The 18,765-nt window shown below is 40.2% G+C and overlaps 1 protein-coding gene across 1 annotated transcript in view; it reads right to left on the reverse strand.

Annotated features, from left to right (window-relative positions):
• Positions 1-526: 526 nt before the first annotated feature.
• MAN1A2 (mannosidase alpha class 1A member 2) overlaps positions 527-18,765 on the reverse strand; it is a 40,011-nt gene continuing 21,772 nt past the window's right edge. The window contains exons 5-13 of the mRNA XM_083419974.1: positions 15,283-15,363; positions 14,190-14,284; positions 13,680-13,803; positions 12,834-12,927; positions 9,885-10,000; positions 7,620-7,839; positions 5,556-5,728; positions 3,923-4,038; positions 527-1,295 (exon numbers count right to left, since the gene is read on the reverse strand). Of these exons, the coding sequence (XP_083276100.1) occupies positions 1,163-1,295; positions 3,923-4,038; positions 5,556-5,728; positions 7,620-7,839; positions 9,885-10,000; positions 12,834-12,927; positions 13,680-13,803; positions 14,190-14,284; positions 15,283-15,363 (1,152 nt within the window). The 3' untranslated portion in view covers positions 527-1,162. The remainder of the gene's footprint in view (positions 1,296-3,922; positions 4,039-5,555; positions 5,729-7,619; positions 7,840-9,884; positions 10,001-12,833; positions 12,928-13,679; positions 13,804-14,189; positions 14,285-15,282; positions 15,364-18,765) is intronic.

Below are 18,765 nucleotides of genomic sequence, written 5' to 3' on the forward strand. Positions count from 1 at the left end.
GGGACCTGACAGGAAAGGAGCCATTTCTAACCCAAATTGTTACCAATTGCATTTAGTAATGACAAGGAAGCATTGCAAAGTAAAATTCACACAAACGTTTCTGTTGATCTGCTGTCCACTATCATGTACCCACCAGTAAGTGTTATGTTTCCAGTTACTTAGAAATCAAGTGGTAGGATTTCTATTATGTAAGTGAAGGCTGACAAACTCATCCTCATACTTCCGTTGTACCAAAAGATCCAAAAACCAAGCACCATTATACCCAGGTAACAGTCTTACTCAGAGGACGTGTAAAAACATCTCTTACAGAACAGTTCTTCCATTTCTGAATAATATACAAATAAAAAAGTGAGTGTTTAATGAAACTCCAGGCTTCATAGACAAATGCTGAGTTATTGCAACTTAATTGAAGGGAATCTTGACCAAGTGGTAGATGCATGGGGCAGTTTTGTCATAGTGTAAGAAGCAACGCTGCCGTGAATGAAGCTTTCCAAATCCTAAAAGGAAAACCGAGAGAAGTTGCTGATCCTTTTCATATCTCATTTACTGATGAACAATACTACAAGAACAAATGGTTGATCAATATTATTAATAACAATAATAAAAATAGGCAAGGGTCTGAGAGGCACTGGGAATGGCTGCCAGTCTGGACAGACTGATGAAAAGTAGAAAATTCTAAACAGGAGTAGAGGAATTTCAACTCTAGGTGCTATTAGTGCACTTTTGTTGCCTGTCATTGTTTCAGTCATGCCATCATCGAAAGAAAAACCAAATGACATAATATCAGGAATCCACATCATCTGGGCAGGAGATCGCTCACTATGAAGGTCAGTCGTAGCACTTCCACTTCACTCCTGTCACAGGGCAGGAAACATGTTCCGATAGGCTCTGAATTGTTAAAAACACCATGCTCCACCTTCTCGGTTGCAAATATACAAGGTCTTTCGCTGACACACACTGCACTCGATAGTTTTGGTCATGTATAAAATGGAATTTTTAAATTTATGTACATGCTTAAGAGTGCAGTTTTGATCCTCTCTTCATCCAAAGTTATTCATTAATTAAACAATGCCAGTCTTCGCTCAAGCCTTAAGTCTGAAGTGGTCCATGTAAACAAAACACAGCTAAAACGAAGTATTTTGTCCTTGTCCTGGAATAGTTTCTATCGATATGCATGATTTCCTGAAAGTGTTGTGTTGGCTAGATGTAAAACAGGCAAGGGGTGAGCTTCTGTGTTAAAAACCCAGTGATCCAAAGGTAGGAGATCATCATTGGAGAACAGCAGATACAAATACCTGTCAAGGTAGAGAGAGAAAACAAGTTGGAATGAGCAACAGAAGGTTTGTCACCATATGTCTGGTCTAACCTAGATAACCTCAGAAAAATTATGGACTTTCCGGTTAAAATATCACCCATTAAAGAAGTTGTAGCAGATCACTTAATCAACTGAAATTCTATAAATTCTATAATTTGCATACGATCTGCAACAACTGCTCTGAAAGAGAAAATATTATTGCTTTAAATGAAGCAGGAATGTAATCAGAGTGGGTGCTATCATAAAAGAAACAGTCCCCCGTATCTCATATAGGACGGAATGCTTCTCACCAACCACCTTTTTTAAAATAAGTACCGTATTTTTCGCCCTATAGGACGCACCGGCCCATAGGACCCACCTAGTTTTTTGGGGGGAGGTGGGTAAATAAAAAAAAATTATTCCCCCCCCCCCAGCCGTGGCTTCAGCGCACCCCGCGCTCCAGGCAGCAGGCTGCTATCCGCAGCCTAGGGAGCCCTGCGGGAACTCCCACGGGCTCCCCAGGCTTGCTGATAGCTTCCTGAAGCCTGGAGAGCGAAAGCCTGCATTCGCCCCAAAGGATTCACACAGATTTCCCCTTCGTTTTTGGAGGGGGAAAAGTGCGTCCTATAGGGCGAAAAATACGGTACTTGCTTTAAAAAAAATTATGATGGTTATTTTAACTCTTCTGCTCAATTAACTGTGCATTTTATAATGGATCAAAATGTTTTTAATGGATTAATTATCTAGTTCTTGTTCAAATACTTTTAAAAATAATAATCTCAACCTTATGATTTAGATTTTATCCACCAAAATTAATAACACTGCTATGATTGCCAGAAGTGTTCTCTTTGAAATAACTGGATTTTCACTGCATTTTCAAGACTGAAGTGTTATGAACATAACATGAAAAAATTCCATTTGGCTGTAGTGAAATGTCAGCCTGGTGCTCATTAGCCTTAGTGAAAAGTGTGATGTTGGCCTGTAAGTCTCCAATGCACACCCATAAACTGAGTCCTTTTATTTTCAGACCTCTAAGAGACGTTATCTGATAATATATGCTTCCACCCAGAAAGTATTTATTTAGAAGACTCAAAGAACAAATCGTTAAGACCCAGCTCAGAAAGCCAAAATGATCTGAGTATTCAAGCCAGGGACACATTAGCTGTAGACTAAAATATTTCTCAGAACTCTTCACTCAGAATAATGGCTTTCAAGTCATGATTATTTCCTAATCTCTGAAGTCAACAACACTGGGGTAAACACGTTATTCAATAATGTAGTTCTGCAGGTTTGTTTGTTTATAATCCAATTAATGTGCCAAGGAACTCTGTAATCTTTAAATTTACAGTGCAATCCTAACCATGTCTACTCAGAAGTACATTGCTGTGAAATCAATGGGGCTTTCTCCAGGGTAAGTGGGCAGGGAAGGGCTGAAACTAGGCGGACAAAGACCCATTTTGTCACACACACACCCCCCTCAACACATTTGTTCATAAAAGGCAGAAAAAGTAGTTTGAAACAGGCTGGAGAAGAGATAGTCTCTCCAAATAGTAAAACTGACACTGTGTGTTTCTGGCTTTCATTCAGCCTTCCAGAATATGGAAAAACATAAGGTGTATTGGTGAGTAATTAAGTGCAGTACAGAACACAAGAGCCTCATTTATTGCCAATGGGAATCGTCCCCACAACCTTTTTTTTTAAAAAAAGTCTACCACTATATTTCATAACTACTCCCTCTCTGCATATGCGAAAAAATCCATAAGGCCTTGACATTTATGTAAAATGCATAACAATCTCAAAAATACTGCCTTGACTAAACACCATTTCCCCTTGGGTAACCATTGGCAGGGTAAATAGCATTTGTAATTTATTTTTGCATTGTAGTAGAAAAGAAAACAAATGCCATGCTAAATCATGATGTAGCAACATGATGCGAATACAAAGTTTGGAAGCTTTTACGTCCGTGCTTGATTTACCATGGTTTGTTATTCTGACCCAACCAAGCATTAATCAGCTGTGGTTGACGTTAATTATGGTTTGTCTGAGCCAAGCCAACCTTTAGTGTGATGTTTAAATCCAGTCAGTAGAAAACAAAAACAAATTCCTGGTAAAACACACCTATAGCCTGACACTAAAATATCCACCAGTAAACAGGATGTAAACGTGTGCTACAGAAGACAACCTCTTAAAATAGGGACTCGGAAACTATATAATATGCATTATATAATAGTGTAAACGATAATTAGTAACAAGGTCAATATTGCAAACCTTCAGGATCACAGAAACACCACATTTGTCTTGTCACTAATACTTATTATGCATTTTGATACCCTTTCTATTACATGTTAGGTACACTGTGGTGGTCTTTGTGCTTACATCTTACATTCTGGTAGGTGTACCTCTGCCATTCATCCCCACAACAGCTCATTTGTTGACACCAATTTGTTACATTGATTTAAAACATTTATATTGCCATTCATCAAAATAGATTCCAGTGTGGTTTACAAAAAAAAATGCAATTTACCTAAGAAAACAATAATGAAATAGGCAACAATTCTATAAGCGCTGAGTAGCCTCTTAGGACCACCACAATTCCAAGAAAATTATCAAGAAGAAAAATCTGCTTACTTTAGTGTTTCAGCAAGGAAGAAGCTTTGCTGCACATCATCATATGTAGGAGCTGAAGAGTAGACATCCTTAACCCCAGAAAATCCACCACTCACTCGGCAGTACTTGTCAATGGCCTATATGGGGCGTGGGGGAAACAGAATGAGTGTTCTACTAGACACTTTTTCACTGCTGAATCTAGTTAACACATTCCGTTGCGAAACAGTGGAATCCTACCTAACCATATAGTGATGAAGACAGCAAGGGACAAACAAGACCGAACACTGGGTATTCACAGTTAAGACAAAAAAAGAGAACAATTTGGTAGCTGAGGGAGTTGTATGCGGGAAAACAATATGTGAAATATTATAGTCAAAATGTCCGTTAATCTGTTCTTGCATTTAATCTGTTCTTGCAGGACATTAAAAATATGGAATTCCCAAGCTCCTGTTAATTTTTTTTGTAGAGCACTGTTTTTAAAATCAGCAACAACATAATAAGGTAAGCAGAAATATTCACTGCAAGTTATGAGACGACTCTTGCTCCTCTTAATTATTTCACTAGTACTTCATTTATGCTATTACATTTGATTGCCCCAGAATACTACTCAAAGCTTTGTTGCATAAAGCATGCAACGTGAAGATGGCTCATGCAAGGTGCTTCTGTTCATATGATTGTCTCTTCCCACTGCAACCCACACTGTTCAGGAGAGCCCACCCCAATTTTCTAGGGGCTTTGGTGGGGGCGGGTACAGAGGGAGACAAAAGAGAAACAAATACTGGTCTCATGTGCTGCCTTCTGTCTTCATTGTTTAGCCTTTACAAAAAAACCAGCCAATAAAACAGCCATATGGTTGCTGACACTCTCAAAGAACTCCAACGGGTTCATGAGACAGGACTTGCCCTTACGGAAGCCACGCTGGTTCTGCTTCAACAAAGGTTGTTCTTCTATATGCTTGGATATATGTTTCTATTTACTGCTATTTGTCATTTCTCCTATATGTGCATTTATGTCGCCGCTTGTGAAACAGACAACTAGGGGGCAACACAATACAGTGGTACCCTGCAAGACGAATGCCTCGGAAGACGAGAAACTCGCTAGAAGAAAGGGTTTTTCGTTTTCTGAGGTGCTTCGCAAGACGGATTTTCCTAAGGGCTTGCTTCGCTAGACGAAACGACCCTGCCTCTCGTGTCATGGTGACGGTCACTGCACGCACGCTCGCTCGCTCGCTCGCTTCCCGGCTCCTCCGGCTCCCTCCCACCTTCCGGCTGACGGTTAGTGCCTCGCGCCGCTGCCCACCTCCCTCGCGCGCTCCCCTCAGAGAGCCGTTGCCGCCAGCAGCCAGCGTTGCAGCCAGAGTCGCGCTCCTGAGCCCCGCCGCCCTCCAGCAGCCGCGTCGCACGGTAGCCACAAGGCACGGGTGAGTCTGAGGTACCGGCTGCAGCAGCTGTCCTGCTTCTCCCCGCCCCTCCCCACCGTTGTCAGTGTTTAAATGCAGTGGTGTTTCACAAGACGAAAAAACTCGCACAATGAAAAAACTCGCGGAACGAATTAATTTTGTCTTGCGAGGCACCACTGTATTCATCACACTTCATCAGTGAGAGGTTGCCAGTAAACATTTTGACTTCCACACGGAAAAGCTTTCTGTTGTTACCTGTGCTGCTTCCCAGCCCCACTGCCTGTATTTCGGATCATGTGTGAATCGCCACATATACCAATACGTCTCTATCACCTCTGGTCGTAAAATGTAGTATTTTTCATTTTGCCGTACTGCGACTGCCTCCACGCCACCATCAAATTTGAAAGCTTCAGGACCCAGTTTTAATGCTGCAGAGGAAAGAGGCGGAGGGGGAGAAACATTTAATGGTTTGATTATTTATGGAAATTGGCAAAAATGACAGAGAAAATTAGGAGACAGCCCAACCAAAAGTTCCAAAAGGAATGGGGAATTTGTAGAGATTACTTTAAAAAAAGTGCCCCCAAGTCAAAACCTGGATTTGCTTTGGTTTATTTTTACCAGCCATAATATGGATTATAAGTATAGTATGTGGAAAACAGCAGAAATGATGAAATGATAAAAGAAACAGTTTAACAAATAGATAAAACAGACCCGCTTTGAGGAAGATGGAAGTCTGCCAGAGAAGAAAATGAATTGGGAATAAAGAATATGGTGACATAAGTCCATGTGTAAGAACTTATGGATTTATGGTTGTATGCATGTTTCCTGGGGTTTTTTTGGTGTTTGTTGTTGTTGTCATTTTATTATTTTGATTACTTTATTGTATGTGTTTAGCAAGTAAGAAAACTTAACAAAAAGAATGAAAAATAATAACTTTTTATGGAAATTCTATATCAAATATGCTAATAACATACATTATGTTTGTTTTTAATGCTCACAGGTACTTTGCTTATTAGCACTTGGAACAGTTCTTAGAAATTTGTCCAGGCCTTTTGTAGTGTGAGAACACTCTAAAACCTACTGAAAGAATAATGAATGTGCACACAGTTGTAGAATTAATACTGAATACATTGAACAACTATATGATTCCTTTACTAAGAATACAGAATTCACTACTCAAGAAGCTTGTTTTAAACCTGGTGTAAAAAGGAAATTTGAGGTTACTGCAAAATTATGAATCTGACATTTATAGCTCTTAAACTGAATCATGAAATCTACTAAGTAGATCAAGTTATTAAAGGCTGTTCATAGAGATAACTATGGCAAAAAGATATTTTATTTCTGAGGATAAATGGCAGAGTGTTATGTACTGTAATTATGAGCAAGTCATAACAAGTGCTGGACTCCAGGAGATGCAGGCTTCATTTTTTCCTAGGCATGGTAAATGCAAAACACAATTTTGGATAATCTAGGTTTTGCTACTAGCTTCAATAAAAAATACAGTTAAAATGAACTCAAATATAGATAATTTCTCAACTTACAAAGATGCGTGGCATATGGTTTTATGTTCCTCATCCAGTTAAATTGTTTGAAACTAACAGTAAGAATACTCCTACTGGTTTGCAATGTTAGCAGATTTTATTGTGCAATTTAATAACTTCCTTTTCTAGCTTTTCACACAATTCATGACTACTAAGAACGGATGGTGCTTTTATGCAGCTTTCTCTCTTGGCAAAACAAAGTTTAAATGCACACGTCATTAAATGAACATTCACCATTCAAACTCAAGGAGCATGAGCTAAAAAAAATAATCTCTTACACAGTATATTTTCTCCTCATTCTCATGTGCAGTACTTTCAAAATTATGGGACGCGGGTGGCGCTGTGGGTTAAAGCCTCAGCGCCTAGGGCTTGCCGATCGTAAGGTCGGCGGTTCGAATCCCTGTGGCGGGGTGCGCTCCCGCTGTTCGGTCCCAGCGCCTGCCAACCTAGCAGTTCGAAAGCACTCTCGGGTGCAAGTAGATAAATAGGGACCGCTTACTAGCGGGAAGGTAAACGGCGTTTCCGTGTGCGGCTCTGGCTCGCCAGAGCAGCGATGTCACGCTGGCCACATGACCCGGAAGTGTCTCCGGACAGCGCTGGCCCTCGGCCTCTTAAGTGAGATGGGCGCACAACCCTAGAGTCTGTCAAGACTGGCCCGAACGGGCAGGGGTACCTTTACCTTTTTACTTTCAAAATTGCTCCAAATTCAGCCACATTACCATTAGCAAGTATTAAGGAAAAAAGCCACCCAGAACTTAAGACAGGAAAGGATACCTACTTGTCCTGTCATATGATTCATGACACGTATGTGCAATTTCTGCTCCAAGCTGCAGGTAGTGTCCAGCCTTATCATCTCGGGAACCATCTGCTCCAAGAGCAAACAGTCCTCCAGCAAAACATGTGAGATGGCCCATTTTTCTCTCAAGGTGCCCATTTTTCCACTCTCCAATAAAAGTTAGGCCTCCATTGGACTTTCTGATAAGATGCTTCTCGATGGCCTATAAGAAGAAACAGAAAAGCTTTAGTTATTTCAAATATTCAAAATATTCACTATCTCAAGGGCATCCTTTATGCTTTGCATTAATTTTCACACACACACACACACACGTGTGTATCCAAGCAAGTCTTTTCTCTCCTGCAAAACACCCAAAGAACCATATAGTTGGGTACCAATGAATAACAATGATAAACTTACAGGATGGGAATCCTCAACAGGACAGGAGTTAAGTAGCTACTTACCTCTTTGTTAAGGGGGAGGGGGGGAGAGGGGAGAGAGAGAGAGAGAGAGAGAGAGAGAGAGGAAAGAAGTTACCTAGTTCCTGCTCTGTCGTGCATGATGGGAGTTAAGCATTTATCCTGCATAATCATTTCCCACAAAACTAGAGGTGGGGGTGAGGAGAAGAGCAGAGGTATAGCTTAGCGAGTCACACTTTCATTCTCCTCCCCTCTTCTCCAGAGACAGTGCTATTACACTGGGGGTTTGGGTTTGTTTTTCGGAGGGGTGCGTGTAAATAAAAGGTAAAGGTAAAGGACCCCTGACAGTTAAGTCCAGTTGCGAACGACTCTGGGGTTGCAGCACTCATCTCGCTTTACTGGCTGATGGAGCCGACATTTGTTCGCAGACAGTTTTTCTGGGTCGTGTGGCCAGCATGACTAAGCCACTTCTGGCGAAACCAGAGCAGCACACGGAAACACCATCACAAATACTGACATGAGTCCCTTGCACATTACATGGGATTTGGAGTAGCGTACAAGCTGCTGTAAGACAACCTCCAGCTTAGAATAATAGAATCACAGAACTGTAGAGTTAAAGGGGAATCTCAACTAGATCATACATGACAGATGACGGTTCAACCTGTGCTTAAAAACTTTCCTGGCTTCTTACTTCAAGGGAAATTCAACAAATCGGGATTATTGGACATTTACTGGAAGAGTGCAAATCCATACGCAGAGACGGAGGGAGGGAGGGAGAGAGAGAGAGAGAGAGATAACTTTCCATTGCTATTTACAAGACCACTGATTTTTACATACACAAAAAGCAACATAGACCAGTGGGTGGTATTCTCTCTTTTAAAAGCAAGCATATTCATGAAACCTACTTAGAATTAAAGGTAGGGTACCAGAATCAGGAACTTCACTAAGAAAAGGTAACCTATTTGAGCAAGTGGTTGGTTGAAAATCTTGGCTCAAGAACAGTTCCCTGCTCACAAAATTTATAAAACTCTTAAGCTGGGAGGGCATTTCCATGTGGATGTTGAAGTTCTGGAAGCAGGTCTGTGTTTTACTTACAATGTAAAGGTGGGGGCAGATTCTGCCAGTAGTGGGGTTGTTGTTTTTAATTAGTAGAAGGAAGCAGTGCTCAGTAAAGGCTCGCGTTTCCTTCTGTCAACTTTTAATGCTAATATTTGCAAATGACACTTTTCAGAGGTTTCCAGTTCAATAGCTACTCTGACACTGCAGTGATGGTAGGAATCTAAAGAACTGCAATATTTTGCTCGCATGCAGCATGTGGAGGACAAGTCCGGAAGTCTGATCCAGAACGTCAGCCAGTATTTGTTCAGTTACAACACTGCTGAAACAATTCAGGGTTAGGAATCACAATCCAGTTCTTGAGTTTTCACAGCATTTACACAGTTGTGTAAATATAGTGCTTACTGCAGGTCTGTACAACTTCTGGTCTACCAAATGCAGAATTCTGGCTACAGACAAGTGCAGCCTGCAAGAGATTAATAAACCTGCTTTTGTTGCCTGCCTGAGCCTGCAAAAACAGGTTCGAGTGGTGCGGTGGGTTAGGGTTATCAAACGCCTGTTAGTCCACAATATGCAGCTAGCAAACTGTCAAAATGGGGAGCGCCACAGTTTTATAACACCAGCTTCAAAACTGAATCAAGATGGTGTATCTGTACATATTGTATATCTTGCTACCCTAAAAAAGAGTTAGAAATAAAATAATCCTTTACATTTTAAGGGGAGAAACATTTTTTAAATTGACATTCTCATTGTGTATGTGGGGAAGTGGGGGAAATCAATGCACTATAATCACCTCAATAGCATCATCATACATTTTCCTTGCCTCCATGTCCATCTTATCTGACATCAACCATGCTTTCAGCAAGTACTCGTAGAAACTGTCTCCCAATCCACCCATGGAAGTGTGATCTGCAACAAAGGAGGAGGAAGAGGGTAAAATTTGGTGTGCGCAGTACTACCTAGATTTGCCAGGGCAAACTCCATAGAGTTATATCCAATATTACTCATACGCAAAGTAGAGTCAGTGAAATGAATGCACATGACTGATTTTGTAAAACCTAGCTGGAAATAACCCTTAAGTCTGGAAAAGCAACTGTTTTAAAAATTGTCTCCATCAATCTGGGGTTTAAGAATTTGATATACTAAAAATAACTTATTTTGCATCACAATTCATCTTACACCACTGACATGGGAAATGAATTCCTTTTTCCATCACTGATTAGCTTTGCAACGTTTTGAATTTTTGACACAAGAACTTAAATGCCTAATCCCAGACCCATGATCGAACACACGATTACATATTGGGAAACCTGAGAAGCATTTCACATAACGTGCCAATCACGGAACAGCAAAGTGGACTTTTCATTTCATTCCATATTAAAATTATATTAGTTGACTGTTCCCATTCAATTTACGCAGTAAGGTTGAGTGGGGCAGGCAGGGAAGCTGCCGTAGACCTTGGATTCTAGTCAGAAAACACAGTATTGGACAAGTGGATCAATAATCTGACTCAGTGTATATGCAAACTGGCTCTTAGCTTATCTACTTGGCCACAATATCTGCACTGAAAGCTCTCCAGGACTGTGATCATGTTACTGCTTAATGTTCTCTCTTGAGTAAGTTAAGATAACTAATCTTTTCTGATCTCTTCAGAGGTTTGTGTGCTGGGGACAGCAGCATAAAGCTGGTCTCTTTTCAAGCCAACTTTTGCCATCAAGGAAATCTTTTAAAACCTTAAGACTTGTGAACTAAGCCATCAGACTGACAGATTTGAAGAAAGTAACTACCCCCACATGCAGAACATGTACCCAGTGCTTTTTTTCTGGGGGGGAAACGGTGAGAGAACTCACCACAAAGTTAGTTAGTTAATTTATTGCGGACCCAGTCACAGTGCCACCGTGGCCCCTGGGGCAGTGGCTAAATGTAATATGTGATTAATAAACTCAAGCCGACAATGATCTGTGTTAGAAATGGCCACAACTTTATTGATTACAAATATAGGTGGATTTTTGGCTCAGGCATTGGGTGCTTAACTGTTCCAGCTCCCCCAGACAAAAAAATAAAGTATTTAATTTAAAAAGAGTAAAGGAACTCAGTTACCCTGAGTTTCTGCTCCAAAAAACCCACAACCCTGCATGTACCTCATAGCAAAAGAAAAGTTGCTTACCAGTGACTGGTTTTTCCAGGTGGTTATCTGTGCAGCCACACATATGGGTTCTGTCCTTGCACTGACCTACGTTCAGAATTTTCTAGAGTTCAACAGACATTCTGGCAGGAAACCCACTCCCATTCTCAGAGCACATGCTCTAGGAGCCTGGCTTGCACTTTCCTGCTCAGTTACTTTCGGACCACTGCAGCATCTATATAAGGAAGTGCAGAACAAGAGCAGGAGAACAGCAGCATCCGGAGTGCAGGTGGAGGTAGGCTATGTGACTGCACAGATGACCAAAGAACTGTAGTCACAGGTAAGCAACCTGCAATCTTCAGCTGCAGGTATGAAATCGAGAAAAACACTTCACATGTATAAACAAATGAACTCAAGCCCACAAAAGCATATGCCATGATACCATACGTTAAAGGCGTCACAAGACCCTTTGTTGTAATCCAGCCGCCCCTCTGGAAAAAAGTAAGTAAACCAGTTTTTCCTCTTTGTGATTTCTATGCAGTCTCACAAGTGGTTAAACTGCAGCCTGACTTACCCAGAGGCATGGCAGGTGCATAAAATATCACAGTGCTCAGCACAGCTCATTCCACAACACTGACAGGAAAGGATGAGGTTATTGGGGGGGGGGGGCGTCTCCCATCTTGTCAATTGTTTAGACCATAGGTAGGCAAACTAAGGCCCAGGGGCCAGATCCGGCCCAATCGCCTTCTAAATCTGGCCCACGGACAGTCCGGGATTCAGCGTGTTTTTACATGAGTAGAATGTGTGCTTTTATTTAAAATGCACCTCTGGGTTATTTGTGGGGCCTGCCTGGTGTTTTTACATGAGTAGAATGTGTGCTTTTATTTAAAATGCATCTCTGGGTTATTTGTGGGGCATAGGAATTCATTCCTCCTCCCCCCCCCCCAAAAAAAAAAGAAATATAGTCTGGCCCACCACATGGTCTGAGGGACAGTGGACCAGCTCCTTGCTGAAAAAGTTTGCTGACCCCTTCTTTAGACTCACTTGTAAGGACATTGTTTCCAGTACCACATCAGATGTTCAAGCCACTGTATGGTATCAAGCCAAAGTTAAATAAATTTTCAGAGGATGCAGCAAGGCTGTAGACTCCTTGCCTTCTACTTCCATGGGTGTTTTAGAAATTCCTTTGGGAAACTAAGAACTACTAAAATTTAGTTAATGGACTTGCTGCTGGGATCCGATACTTCGAAGCAGCTGATTCTGATTGTGAAACTATCTACATAAACTAATAAATGAAGCTTGCATTGTGCAGCATAGATAAATAATCCTGGAAGTTACTGAAGCCAAACTCCCCAAATCAAAGCTTGATGCAATTGTGCAATGAAGGAGGCAGAACTATTATTACTATTAGCCAGGACATGATACAAGAAACCAGAACATGAAAGAGGAGGATGGAGGATGCGAGTATGAAGCTTGTTCCCAAAGGCTAAACCATGGTCTGGGCTGTGATGTCTGAAATGGGTCTCAGAATGTGCCTATATGTGAATGTGCGCTTATATGTGTGCGTGGATAGACAGATATAATCGAATTTGACATAAATGTGGAGGAAGTACTCACGCTGCCCCCAGCGCCCAGTCCTTGGATTCAAGTAGTTTGGATAAAGCCCATTAGGGCGGTCCATTTTTTGAAGTAGCTTACGAATATGCATGACCTAAATGGGGAAAAAAATCATAACCACAGCTTAGTCTCAATACAGAATATAATCAAATCCTATTCCATCAATTAAACAAGTTTAAATTAGTGCCTTAACAAATTCTAAAGAACTAGGCAGACTTTTAAATACCATTTCATTATAAACTGTCAATCAATTAATGGTCCTTGATGGTTTATGCATTTTAATATATGCATTATTTCCATTATTTATTATGATGATTATTATTAAAACTTGTACCTGCAGGTCTCAGGGCAGTTCACAACATAAAATCACAATATAAAAACACAGAATGCATAATAAAAATAAAGACATTATATATAGCCACTGTCAATAAATATATGTTGTTGTTTAGTCGTTTAGTCGTGTCGTACTCTTCGTGACCCCCTGGACCAGAGCACGCCAGGCCCTCCTGTCTTCCACTGCCTCCTGCAGTTTGGTCAAACTCAGGCTGGTAGCTTCGAGGACACTGTCCAACCATCTCGTCCTCTGCTGTCCCCTTCTCCTTGTGCCCTCCATCTTTCCCAGCATCAGGGTCTTTTCCAGGGAGTCTTCTCTTCTCATGAGGTGGCCAAAGTACTGGAGCCTCAGCTCCAGGATCTGTCCTTCCAGTGAGCACTCAGGGCTGATTTCCTTCAGAATGGAGAGGTTTGATCTTCTGGCAGTCCATGGGACTCTCAAGAGTCTCCTCCAGCACCAGAATTCAAATATCTACAAACTTCTTATTACACCAGAAAGAGCACAAAACTAACCTTATCATAGTAGACAGGGTTGCCAGTCAAGTAGCTCAGGTGTACAAATTCCATGTGAAGGGTGCCAAACTCAGATAGGATGCTGCTGCCAGCAGACGCCCAGCCCCAGTTGCGACCTACACCACTGGCAAGAGAAAGATTAAAGGGTAAATGCACACAAATATTTGGTACTGGTATTGTTCTATATAGGAAGAGGTTTAGCAATTTATCTATTTCTGTTAACGGCAAAGACCAATCAGCAACAGAGTACTGGGGAAGATAAGCACAAGCCAAAGGAAAAAAGTGTCCTTGAAATAATTCAAGAAACAACAGTGAAAGGATCACCCCCAAACTTGACTACTACTCAACATGAGACCACAGTTAACATCAGACTCCAAAGACACCACATATAGGCATTTAATTGTGCAGAAAAATCCCTTAGCAGGCATTGAGACATCCTACTATCAGTGGCCAAACATAGGTTTTTGCTATTCCTGATTGCCAGTCTTCCTCTTGCCTCAAATCTCGTACCTTTTCAAATTCACCATTGCCCAAGGAATCCCTGTGGGTGTATTGAAGGCAGGAATAAGTTTTCCTGCAAGTTGGACCGCTTTTAACTTAAAAACCTGTAACACAAGAAAGAAAGTTGAGCACTTCTCCATTTTTTTCTGTGTAATCTTATATATATCATCTTAGAAGTAAGTCCTTATGCAAGTAAGAATAGAAAAGTGCAGGTTGGGTTATTTTAACTCTTTTCTATCCCATTCTAATTCTGATATTGGCTCCAAATGGCTCATAACAAACAATTAAAACCACCACAACAAAACATATTCAATAGTTAGTAAAAACATGAATACAAATGATAACAAATTATATACAAAAATTAAATATTGGGAAAGGCTAGGGCAATTTTTTAAAATAAGTTTTAGCTGACACCTAAAAGACAGCATTGCAGGTTCCCTAACAAGTTCTCCATAATCTGGGTGCCACCACAGAAAAGGCCCTGCTCCATGTAACACATCTGGGATCTCTGAGGTTGGGAGCATCCAGAGCACCTCTCAAGATCAGATCTTAATGAGATATGGGCAAGTTCATATGGCAGCAAGTGATCCTCCAGATACAGAATGGTACCCAATACAGATCTTTCATGATCTGTTTCACAGGCTGCAGTTAAAACCTTGCTGCAAACCATAAACTAAGACCTCAAATTTTGACAACTGATTTCAGACAGGGTGACAAATGCTCGTTCCTGTATAATTATTGGCAAATTTTGTGCCAAATTCTGCAAACTGAATATACAACTTAAACTACCTCACACATATTTTATTAGTTTGCTGGGGAGAAATTAGTTTCCACAGTACTAAAGCAACCCCCCCAATCTCTTTTGGCTCCAGATATTTCATTTTAATGCTTCTTTTTAACAAAATGAAAACAGATTCTGTGAATTTTCTGCATTTGTACTGAATTTTGAAATTCATATCACTCCTGATTACAACTATGAGTTTGTGGTTACTTACCTATTAGTGAGGCCTTTGAAGCAGCAAGAAAACAAGCCTTTGTTCCCTTTTAAGAAAACTATGTAAAAGTTGCACATATTTCCATGATTATAGTATAATTCACTTACCTCCTGACCTGAAAGGTAATAGGCCGCAAGCAAGCCACCAATGAAGCGGATGTTGACTTCAAAGACAGATACCTCTGAATTCTTGAGACAGAAAAAAGGGATATAAGCTAGATATTAGTATAGAATATGTAGATTTGTCACAAATTATTACAGTGAATTTATTTTTTAATTAACTATGTATCCTATCCTTCTTTCTGAAGGTTCCTAGGGTGGCACCTCTTGCTTTAAATAATGAATTCCTGTTAAAGGAAAACGTTATGAAAATGATGTATAGATGGTACTTAACCCCTGTAAAACTAGCAAAGAGTGATAATTTATGTTGGAAATGTAAAGAAAAATAAGGTGCCTTTTACCATATGTGGTGTATGTGTCTCAAGGTGAAAGACTTCTGGGAAAAGGTTTATAATGAATTGGAAAAAAATGTTGAAATATACATTTATTAAGAAACCAGAAGCCTTTCTACTTGGAATAATAGGTTTGGAACTGCCCAAAAAGATGTCAGATTGTTTTTGTATGCCACAACTGCAGCTAGAATTTTGCTAGCCAAAAATTGGAAATTACATGAAGTACCAACAGTGGAGGAATGGCAGATGAAGATGATGGACTTTTTGGAGTTAGCTGACCTGACCAGAAGTCCATGACCAGAAGGAGGAGGAGTACCAAGAGGAATGGAAGAAATTTAAGAATTATTTAGTTAAATATGTTAAGATAACTTAAATAGAACTACTTGTGAGTAACAGATTGGCCTAGGATTTAAATATGTGAAGTTGTATAACATTATGGTTAGAAGTCAATATGAAAAAAAAGAAAGATGTTAATTGAACAAGTAAATTTTATATGAAAATAGTATTTGAAAACTGCTACAATGAGTTACATGGAAACTCAGCTAGGGGGATTTGAGGCAGTCACCCAACAATGGTAACAAAAGTGGGATTATAACAGTTAAGATATTTGTTTGTTTGTTTTCTCTATATTGTAATGTTTTTCTTGTTTGTTACGTTTGTTATAAATTTGGAAAATCAATAATTTTGAAAGAAAGAAAGAAAGAAAGAAAGAAAGAAAGAAAGAAAGAAAGAAAGAAAGAAAGAATTCCTGTAAATGTTTCTTTGGAGATATAAACCCATTTAACAGAAGTTAGTTTTGGAGTTAGTGTTACCTCCTATGCGAATTAACAGTATACTTCTCTGGCTAAGGAGCCCTTTCACATCAAGAATGTGTGCAAATGTGTTGTTTCACATATACATTAAACGTCCATACTTTATTATGAATTGATTTTAACTTTCTGTACAAATCGGCTCCCACACCCTCTTGTAAGAATAGCAAGGTGGCAAAAGAAATGTGTGCAAGTTGCAGGCAACAGTGGTGTACTGTTAAGAGGAAGCGAACAGGAGTAATGAACTGTGCCATTGTGTTTTTTTATTTTGGTGAAAAATGACCTTCTCACATAAGAGATAAAACTCTTATAGTCATATCTGTACAATTTGTTGGATTCATAACTGTGGTACATAAAGCTCCATTCAGGAAAACTTTCAAGAGCTCCAACTATCTATTATAGGGAGAGACAACAAATTGCATTTTAGAAATATTTCACAACCTGAAAGCAATGGCTAACTGAAATCTTCCATTAGCATACAAGGGATATAATCTTCTTCATAAGATATAAAATCTGACTTTCTGTGGAAAGTTTAACCGCCAAGATGCAAGAGAGCTGATGTGAGCAAAATCCTTTCTCACTTTGTTTTCCATGCCCCAAGTATTCAAAATCACAGTCTCTTAATCAAGAGATCAAAAAAATAAAGGAACTAACTAGTTGGTCATTCACTTTCTGATTGATGAGTTTTCATAGAAACACAGAACTGCAGAGTTGGAAAGGACCCTGAGGGTCATCATTCTAGTCCAACCTGTTGCCATGCAGGAATCTATACATGACAGATGGCCACCCAACATTTGCTTAAAAGCCTCCAACTAAAGAGAATCCACCACCTCTCATGGAAATCTGTTGCACTATTGAACAGCTTTTACTGTCAGAAAGTTATTTCTGATGTTCAGTCAGAATCTCCTTTCTTGTAACTTGAATCCATTATTTCGGGCCCTAGTCTCTGGAGCAGGAGAAAACAAGCTTGCTCCATCTTCCATGTTGACAACGCTCTTTACTAGGCCAAACATACCCATATTCCTCAACCGTTCCTTATAAGGCTTGGTTTTCAGTCTTTTTATCACATTGGTCACCTTCCCTCTGAACACATTCCAGCTTGTCAATATCCTTCTTAAATTGTGGTGCCCAGAACTGGACACTGTACTCCAGTCTTATATTTGTGCAGCTGGTTCTTCCTGCCTAAGTCTACAGCTACACCTTTGTCCTGCTGAAATTCGTTTTGTTAGTGTGGGCAATGTTTCCCAATCTGTTAAGGTCATCTTGAATCCCAACTCAGTCTTGACCAGCATTGACTATTCCCTCTCATTTTGGTGTCATCTGAAAATATGATGAAAATTCCCTTGATCCATAAAGGTGTTGAATAACATTGGACACAGGACAGATCTCTGTCACCTTTTTCTATGATAGTGAGGAATTGTTAGTGAGTGCTCTATGGGTTTGGTCAGTCAACCAGCTACAAATTCACCTAACAGTCACCTTGTCCAGTCCACATTTTACCAGAATGTTATGGGGGACTTTGTCAAAAGTCTTACTGAAATCAAGATACACTACCTTTCCATAATTCCCCTGATCTACATAGCTTGTACCTGCATCAAAAAACAATAGGTGATTCATCTGGCATGACTTGTTTCTGAGAAACCCATGCTGCATCTTAGTCATCACGGCATCCTTTTCTAGGTGCTCACAAAACGACTGTTTAATTATCTGTTCCAGGACCTTTACTGGTATTGATGTCAAGCTCATCAGTAGTTACCCAGATCTTCTCTTTCCCCTCTTTTAGAAGATAGGGACAAAATTTGCCCACCTCCAGTCCACAGGCACCTCATCTGTTCTCCAATAATTCTCTATAATTTTTGAGAGGCTCTGAGGTTACATACACAAAAGCTACTCATGTCTCTTTTGGGGGCTGAACATCAAACCAGCATCCTGCTGTGTTCTCCCTTTCATAGAAATGTGATTGCCAGTGTTGTAGAGGTCCCAAATTTCCTTTGAAGACACTGGATTTCTCTTCCTAAAAGAAAGGAGGGCAGCTAGGCTGGGAGAAAGCCCCTCCTCTGGGACCAGGAAAACACATTCTCTGTTATTAAAAGAGAGGAAGAATGGCCTTTCCCCCTCATGCTCCTGACACCGTGTGGAACTGAAAAAGCTATTCTGCTATTAGTCAAAAGAACTAGAAGCAACAAAGCAAGAGAATTCAGTTTTGTTTTGTTAGGAAAAGCTTGGGACCAAGAAACCTAACTTGGAAGAAGAAAAACTTCTCTGTCTCCCACAGGCTGCAGTGAAGAAAGTATGGCACCAAGGATGTAGAAAGACAAGAAAAGCATGAG

This window comes from Podarcis tiliguerta (assembly GCF_965153285.1).
Source record: "Podarcis tiliguerta genome assembly, chromosome: 17".
Classification (NCBI taxonomy): Eukaryota; Metazoa; Chordata; class Lepidosauria; order Squamata; family Lacertidae; genus Podarcis; species Podarcis tiliguerta.